The sequence below is a fragment of the Sinocyclocheilus grahami genome, unplaced genomic scaffold, assembly GCF_001515645.1.
Source record: "Sinocyclocheilus grahami isolate Dianchi unplaced genomic scaffold, SAMN03320097.WGS_v1.1 scaffold1674.1, whole genome shotgun sequence".
NCBI lineage: Eukaryota > Metazoa > Chordata > Actinopteri > Cypriniformes > Cyprinidae > Sinocyclocheilus > Sinocyclocheilus grahami.
Window position 1 is genome coordinate 109,470 of NW_015506853.1, and position 9,270 is coordinate 118,739.

Genomic DNA, 9,270 nt, shown 5'->3' on the forward strand with positions numbered 1-9,270 from the left:
ATCCACCTCATAGTAACAATCCTGTCAGATCGTCCATCCTTTGAGTGAGAGTGTAACGTTACAGGTCGGCCGATCTGGTTTCGTGGTTAAAGTTAACCTTTTCGACATGTTTCCGTGTTGTCGTTGCTCAGCAATGGCATGGACGCGATGTTGTCTGGGGGTTTGGCAAAAGGAGAGTGGGACGGTGGGCGGTGCTCGGGGTGGTGACTGAAGGCGGTAACTGTGTAGTTCTGACGTCAACTTTTTACGGAAGTCACAACAGTTTGTGAAAAATCACAGCTACTTTATGCAGGCTGTGTGCATTTTACTGTGTACTTACTGTTTTGAAACTTATATGGTAGTTAAATAGCCCCTAGACCTCAGTTATCGTGAAAAAAGCCAGGAAATTTCAGTTTTGACAATATGGGACCTTTAAATGTAATCTGCAAATAATTAAATACAATTGGGGCCCCATTCACATGGAGACGCGTTTAGCTGTATATGTAAAAAAAAAAATATTGTATCAGCGTTTTGTCCAGACGGATCCGGCGTTTTGGGAGCATGAAACCACTATTTTTTTAAACCGGGTCCCAAAGTGGATAAAACTGAAAATGTTTTCATGTGTACAGCCAATCTGTATATTTTGTGAAACGATGATGATCACCCCACGTCTCGCCCCTAGTCAGACACCGCTAACTTATGTCACGTAACAGCAACAACAACATGAACAAACACTGAACAATTGTCTTTTTATTAACTAACATTAACACAGATTAATAAATGTATTGTTCCATGTTCGTTCGTATCCAGCGGGCAAGGTTTATGCGCATGCTCCAAGTCTTCTCCATTTTTAGTGTATCTCTGTGGCAGAATTACAGTGCCACATACTGGACTGGCATACTACATTGTTTTGTGTCGCTTTCGTGGTTTTGCGTGTACGCAGATATTTCTTGAGACGAGGGGAAAAAAAAAAGATTGGATAGGGAAAGCTCTGGCTTGTGGATGTGGCCTAAATATGAAGGTTCTGTAAAATAGTTGATTTATTAATTTGTAGTTTTTTTGTGTTTGTTATTAAGCAGAGCTTGGCAAGGTCAATCAGAAAAAAATAAGTATTGTTTTCCTTTTTGCATTATACATGCATAAATATTAAAATTCATTAATTAAAAATGTATAAAACTGACCCGAATACACACTGGCGGCAAATCCTCTGATTTTTGAAACCAAGGTTCAAGTATGATGTAACAAAGCCTTGTCCTAGAAAGACATTTTTAATCACTCATGACTACTGGAGAGAAATCATACAGACACTGAACAAAGAGGAAATTTTCTAGAGTGCATGTGTCGAGTGCCTGTGCTTGTGCATGCTATCAAATGAAGTATACTTTAAAAGGCTATGCGTTCAGCTGCACGCATATGCTAGTCTTCACGTCAAAACTGAAGTAGGCTATACTTGGGGCTTTATAATTAGATCATTCAATTGGATTTTTTTCAACAACTGAAGTATGATATAAAGATTCTATTGATTTTGATGAACTTTGATTCCTTGCAAGAACCGGTCAAACACTTTTAAAATGATGAATATGCAACTGTCCATGTTTGAGAGTTGAAAACAGGAAATCCGAGCATTGTGATGTACAGTAACATGTTCTGATAGTGGGAGAGTTGAGCTGTCTTATGTAATCAGCTTTGGGAGGGTTCCATGAGGTGAACCCAGCAGACTCTTAACTGTTAAATACGCCTTCCCACTGCGTGTTTGCCAAAGGGCCAGTCAGAACGTTTACTTGCACTTTAGAAGTTCAATATCTGGCAGACTGATGCAATAATTTGTCTTCATAAAATGTCATGTAAATGTTTTACTCTAAAATTGAAGTGACAAATCCAGATTTATTTTGGCATCACCATGGCCTCGGTGTTGTACGCTTGTTCTGAAATACATGGGTGACACGCAACGTGTATTAATCCTTCAGTATTCAAATACACTGTCAAGTACACTAGGACAGATAGATCAAGACGGCAACTCGACAACACAAAAACGCACTTTAGCTTGATTATAAAACATTTCAATTAGTGCCGTCAAATGATTAATCGTGATTAATCGCATACAAAATTAAAGTTTTTGTTTGCATAATATATGTATGTGTTCTGTGACACAACATACATATATTATGCAAACAAAAACTTCTATTTTGTATGCGATTAATCACGATTAATCATTTGACAGCACTAATTTCAATCTAAAATTGAAACCTGTAATGATCATTTCTATGACCTACCATAATCTTTAAAGTAATAGTTCATCAAAAATGATTAATCATTATAAATGATCAGTCATTATTTACATGGAGGAGTCCAGTATGGTGACAAATTAAGTCTTCCCTCAAAATCAGGTCTCCACTAGGACCCCAATTCATCACAATGGCTTAAATTACTTTTAATGGTTACTCTCTTTAGTGCCTGATTCCAGTTCCTAGCACATCATGTTATGAAAATCAATGCTGTTTAACCTCTTATAACAACCATTAATTTAGTATGCTTATGAACTGGCAAAGCATACAGAAACCTGATTAGCCTGATAGCTTAGTTTATATATTACGTTCACAGTAATCTATGATGTAATTACGTGCTAAATTAAGTTTCAAATATCCAAATATTACAGTTGCAAATAAGAACTATGTAATGATGTTTGCTTATTCGCTTACTATTAATTAACAGTTTATCAGATTACATTATTAAATTACATTGTGTCCAATTTGCTTTGTTATGCGCTATATAGCAACAGTATATAGTTGCTTAGAAACAACAAAAAGAAGATTTTTTCCAAAGGTCAGAAGATGATGCTCTATTTAATTTTACTTATTTGTATTTTCCCAATCAACTTACAGAAAAAGCATTAAAAACTTTTATACCACTTCCACAATGAACATTATTACAAGCTTGTAAAACATCACAAATACCTTGGGCTCATATGGAGGTGGTGCGGGTCCTTGCCACGGTGGAGGGTGAGGTGGTCGTACATGGTTATAGTGGCCATGGGGTGTCTGGGTATTGGACGGCCATTGCTGTTGGGGCGGTGTGTGCCCGTACACTCCAGAGTGGGTCCAGGCCTCATGCTGGGGTCTCGAGAGCATGGGCTGCTGGTTGGGGTAGGGAGCATTCGGAGGGCATCCTTCTCCATAGTGTGGGTATGATCCTGCTGGGTAGCCAGGGGCCTAACAGGAGAAAGAAGGAAGTGATAAAAAAAAGAAGACTCCTGTGGAAGTTAATAAGTAGGGTTGCACGATTAATCGAATACGATTGTCATGCGCATTCTGATAGTAATGCCGGTTCTGTAATCAGCAGTAAATCATCATCACGTGCTTTCAGATGGAGCAGCATTTACTTCACAGAGCCGTAGTTCACTGACAAGTTACGCAAAAATATCGCAGATGATTTTATTGCGCGATTATGAAATTGTTCGCGATAATGACAGCTGTTTGCATAGCTTCTCAGTGAACTACTGCTCTGTGAAGTAAATGCTGCTCCATCTGAAAGCATGTGAAAATACCACATTTACCACATGATGTGTAATTTTATTGCGCGATTATGAAATTGTTCACGATAATGACAGCTGTTTGCATAGCTTCTCAGTGAACTACTGCTCTGTGAAGTAAATGCTGCTCCATCTGAAAGCATGAGAAAATACCACATTTAATAACATATTTTTACTCCAAACTCACTTCATAACGTCAGTCGAGTGTTTGAAATAAATCCTTCTGTGAGATGATGTGGCTTCTTTATATTATATATATATATATATATATATAATATTTCATAGTATTTAAGCAGTGATAAAGGCATTGCATTATAAATATACTTTATTTTAATGATAATTATAATAATAATAATAATAACTCAGATAAACCATATATTGTCAAAATCGTGTGTTTATTAGTCACGTTGAATCAATGAAAGCAGTTCAATCTTCTGTTTATTCAGCTGCAGCGATAGGCATTTTCTGGATTTCTTCTGCGAGGTGTATTTGGAGTTTCAGCGCGAGAGCGCCCTCTGGCCTTTGGATGGAGATTTACTGCTGATCACAGAACCGTGCTTCACTGAAAGATACGCATGACAATCACAGCTTCTGTCGAATCGCGATCTCGATTCAATTTCGATTTATCGTGCAGCCCTATTAATAAGTCACTTAAAATATCAGATAATATGACAATGTTAGCTCAGATGTTGTGATGACAAAATATCATGTGGTCCAACTCCCAAAATCTTTTGTTAAAAATATAACTTAACTAAATAACTTTGTGGATACCCCATTATCTATATATCTATTTTTTTATTACTCTTTAATATTCCTATTTATCTTTCATTTATTTCTGTTTTAGTTTCAATCATTTTATAACTTAACCTTATTTAAATTACAGTATTTAAAAAGGCAATTAATGTTTGTTGGTTCAAGAGTTTTTCCATTTCATTTTTATATTTTATAAAATTTTTTGAGCTTTATTTTAATTATGAAAAATATTTTAGTTAACAATAGCAAAGCTGTTACACGTGTATTCAAGGTTTAAGAAAAATATCGTACTACTTTTTACTTGTTAAACCACATAACAGTTATTATAAAACTGACTTTTTATTTTTTTGAAAATAGCTTTTTTAGAAGCACATGAAACCAACATGAATACAAAGAATACATTACTAAGTATTTGGCACATGTGTTTTAAAGTAGATTTTTAATTTATTTTTCATCTTTCTTCACTTTAAATTTAACATTCTTGTATTATGTTTACATGCCACTGAATTTACCCCTTGGCAGTGAGGAACAGGGTAGGGGGGAGGAGCCGAACCCCCTGCATTTTGCTCAGGGCAGGTCTGGCTGTGATACTGAGGTTGTCTTGAAGGAACCTGCTCACTGCAGTAGAAGGGGTTGGAGGGATGTAGCATACTCGAGGAGTACTGTCCTGGATTGTACACCCCATTGGGATAGGCTGACATTGCCTGAAAAGGGCACAGCAGAGTGAAGCGGGGTAAGTCTGCTGTGTATTTGACTGACAGAGGGCGTTACATAAGCCTGAAATGTCGGCAGTACCTGGGGATTGTATGAGGCCTGTCCGTTGACCTCTGTTCCAGGGGGGTATGTGCTGCCGTAAGGTCCTGCCGTGTGCGATTGGGGATACCAATAATTTGAGTAGCCGGGATACTGAGATTCCTGAAATAAAAATGGGTCCATGCAGAGACGGTTACAGTCTATAAATATAGATACAGAACTATATATATATATATATATATATATATGTGTGTGTATAATTATGATATGAGGCCTTTTAGGGATAGCAAGAGCAATAATGGCTTAATTTTAATAAAATATACTACAATAAAATAATATAGCCTAAACATGGCCACTCATTCCCCTTAAAACCATGTTCCCAAATCACAACACAATACTGCAAATTGATATAAATATATATATATTAGACTCACCTAAAATTTAAGTAAATGGTTAATCACCTGCATATTTAAATATTATATTACCTATTTATCAAGTGTCACGACTGTTTTCCTTCTTGTTGTCAGATATTTATTAAAATATTAATAATACGAGGTAATTCCAAGGATATTATTCCACATTTCTTCTGCTATGAGTTCGATCACAGCCATGTTAACTCCCTCATACAAATGTTGTAGAAATGAGATGGGATTTTTTAGATAATTTGCCTCATAATAAGCAGGCCCTACTAGTAACTATGGCAACGCCAGAAAACAAATGGCAGGCGTGATGTGCATTTCTCTGACAGAAAATAGAATCGAAATAAGGTAAATTCATTCATTCAAAGTCATCTTCAGATTGGTCCGAATACACATTTGACACGTTATTTTATTATCTGATGATGTTGACCGATACTGAGTGATATAAAACCGCACATGTTGTCCTTTGTCTCAAAGAGCGAGTGCTAACTGTTCAGGCTCGGGCTCAAGTGGAAGTTATTCAGGGAATAAAGGCTTGCTGAGAACACAGTCGAGGTTTATCGACCCTGTGTGCTTTTTAAGGCATTTAGACCCAGGTTACTTCAGGTGGGACTACACAAGCTGTAAATAAGATGCGTGTGTAACGCCATACGACTCACCAATGACTCGTCGCGTTGTTTTTACGTTAAATGAGTGTTTCAATAACAGTCGTACTCAATTGCGCTAGTAAACAATCCTGTCCAGGCTAACCCGAGCGCGCTGCACAGAAAGCATGTGGCTTTGCCTGATGATTTACTAACAAACCCCGCGGGCCATACTGTTGAGTCGGTGGCGTAACGTTACAGCGCGTTGTTCAGCCGTGTGAGAAAGCATTATAAATGTCGTTACCGCGTCCGTGCTCATCTGTCCTCGCAGCCTCTATCAGTATCACATGACAAAAGACTCACCATGCCGTTGTTCCAGTGACTGTTGTCCGAGTTGTAGCTGGAAGGCCAGGAAGACTTGGGATCAGACTGCATCTGCTGATGCATGATCCACGCAGCCTCACCGCCGCCGCGGTCGCCGCCAACCGAGTCGAAAGCCATTCGTGACTAAACCACTAACTCCTTCCGTCCTAAGTTCACTTCCGTCAGTCACAGCTTGGTTTAGAATGGAAGAGGTCTTCTCTAAACCGGTCTCTAATGGTCTGCCGCCACGTTTCACTAAATGCTGTAGCTACAGTGCGTCAACTGGATATATTTCCCATTTTGTCTTGTATGTACACTGCTGAGGCACGGCGCTGTCATTCAGCTCAGCTCGCCAGCCGACGCTCCTTGACTGACAGTTCAACCGACCAATAGGAGACGAGCACTGCGGTGACGCCACTCTCATGTGACACCGGTAATGGGAGGCCGTTGCTGCGAATCGGTTCTGTTCAAGAGATTCGTTTCAGTGATTCTTTTACATTAAAATTCATTTAATAATTGATAATAGGAGTTATTAATAAGAGTTTTGATTGTAAATTCGCGTGCCACCGTTGGTTGTATTCATAAAAACATAAACTAATTCTACCGTTAATATAATATAATTTTAGTTGCTTCAAATGATACTACACTGTAAGGAAATATGTATAAAAACGGATAATGTCCTGGTAGAAAAGTCTGAGTACAATTTGTGTTAAGTTTAAGGGCATTTCCTTAAACACAAAACTATGCAAGGCATAATTCAAAATACGGGTAACACCAGTGAAAAATCAACACGGTACATTATGCTGTATTTTTAAGGACTTTTCTTAGAGAGTAAAATCCAGTTACAAAAAGATTTACGTTTCAGTGAGGGCGGTTTTGTGAACCGGTTCATTGAAAAGAGCCGACTCAAATGAACGATTCGTTCGCGTTCGCATTATATAATCTAACCACTGATGCTCAGTGTGAATCTAACTAAAACACAGAGAAATGGCGCCATTTGGCCGTCAGTCATAGTTTAAGAATAATTTAAAGTTAAACTTGGGACATTTGGAACAAGCAAGCGAGAGTTGAAAGGGTTCAAATGAACTGGAAGCACTTTCACAACAAAGATTAGGAGATAATCCAGGGGCAGGTTCAAACTCAAAGCGGTGTGCACCGTTTTGCTACGGTTTCCGGTTTGAACGACATGTTTCCTGGAAACGGTGTGCAACGGGTTTGAGATGCGTTTTCTCTTGTTTGGTGGGTGTGTCAAACATGTCAGCCCAATCAGCAGCAACATGTATATAAACCACGCGGTATTAAAGAGACAGCTGGCACAATGTAATTAACATCCAAATAAATTCACAAGAGCAAGTATATTGTTTGCACATGTTTATTTACATTAAAGGCAAAATAACTGAAATAATAAGAGCACAAGTCTAGATCTGGAACTTCATTAAGTCTGTCTAAATATCATTTAGTAATTGCGATGTCTTCTGGTCCATATCCTTTCCTTAGGAAGGTGTGCTAAATACTGATTAATGTAACATAAAAATAATATATATATTTATATATTTTGCTATTGTATTGTGGAGTGACACTTTCATAAACTTTTCTATACTGCTCTGATTATATAATGGTAAATATTACAATATCATAGCACAACAACAGTGATCAGCAATAATGATAAGCCTAATACTCACAATCAAAATAATAAGGTCATATAGATCATAACAGTCTCGGAGGTACGAAGTGGATTATCCTTCACCTGAAATGTTTGTCTTTTCATCCTGAAATGTGAGGCAAATGTTGGATCACAATAATTAAGAACCACAGTTTCCACAAATCCCTTCATTTGATTGGGATGTTCTCTTTTATTCTGGAGGGCAAGGGCAGTGATGGTACCATCGAGCGGATTTTGCAGTATTAAACACGCATTTATACCGATTTTTTATACAGATTTCATCAGGCTCTGAAAATTCTTCCAAAAGAACACAAAGAATGGCCTTCTCAGCTGCCATAGTTGCAACTCTTGCGTCATCAGAACAGGGTGTTCAACGCACCAACGTTTCCGTTTAAAAAGCGTTTTGCACCGTTTTTGTCAAGGCTGAACGCAGCCCAGATGTTTTAATTCAAAAAGTTTCCTCGGAAAGTCCAGTGGATCCCGTATTCACATTGAATGAACTAAAACAGGCACTGAAAGGGGTAAGACATACTTCTCCAGGGAAAGATGAAGTGTGTTATGATATGATCAAGCATCTATCAAAAAAAGCATTAAATGTAATCTCAAAACTTTACAATGAAGTATGGAAATCAGGGCAACTCCCGTATTCGTGGAAACAAGGCATTATAGTACCTATTGCAAAACCTGGGAAAGACCAATCTATTCCGATGAACTATAGACCTATTGCTTTAACATCAAACATGTGCAAAGTAATGGAAAGAATGGTTATGTCATGAGTATTATTTTATGTAGGGCAAAAAATGCAGGAGGCTATAGATGTTGTTGAAAATTGAGCTAATCAATTGGGTTTTCGTCTTTCAGTTGAAAAAACCCAGGTAACATGTTTTTCAAAGAAGAAGAAAACTCCTGAAGTTAAATTAAAGTTGTATAAACAAACATTAGAGCAAGTATCACTAATAAGGTATCTGGGAGTATGGATGGATTCCAAATTAACATTTGGGTCACATATTCAGAAGTTAGTTGATAAATGTAAGAAAGGAGTCAATGTGCTGAGGTGCTTGGCAGGAGTAGATTGGGGAGCTACTAGACATTCTCTTAAAAGGGTATACAGTGCATTAATTAGGTCAGCAATTGATTATTGTAGAATAGTATATGGCTCAGCATCAGCCTCATTATTAAATAGGATAGAGGTCATTCAAAACCAAGCCCTTAGAATATGTTGTGGAG

The 9,270-nt window shown here is 37.7% G+C and overlaps 1 protein-coding gene across 2 annotated transcripts in view; it reads right to left on the reverse strand.

Annotated features, from left to right (window-relative positions):
- Positions 1 to 6,769, reverse strand: part of LOC107571962 (BAG family molecular chaperone regulator 4-like) — a 17,839-nt gene extending 11,070 nt beyond the window's left edge. For both annotated transcript variants that reach the window (XR_001607261.1, XM_016258352.1), the window contains exons 1-4: positions 6,381 to 6,769; positions 5,057 to 5,176; positions 4,774 to 4,965; positions 2,934 to 3,188 (exon numbers count right to left, since the gene is read on the reverse strand). Coding sequence is in view for 1 of the 2 variants with exons in the window: in XM_016258352.1 (XP_016113838.1) it covers positions 2,934 to 3,188; positions 4,774 to 4,965; positions 5,057 to 5,176; positions 6,381 to 6,518 (705 nt within the window). In the remaining variant the exon portion in view is untranslated. The remainder of the gene's footprint in view (positions 1 to 2,933; positions 3,189 to 4,773; positions 4,966 to 5,056; positions 5,177 to 6,380) is intronic.
- Between the last annotated feature and the right edge of the window lie 2,501 nt (positions 6,770 to 9,270).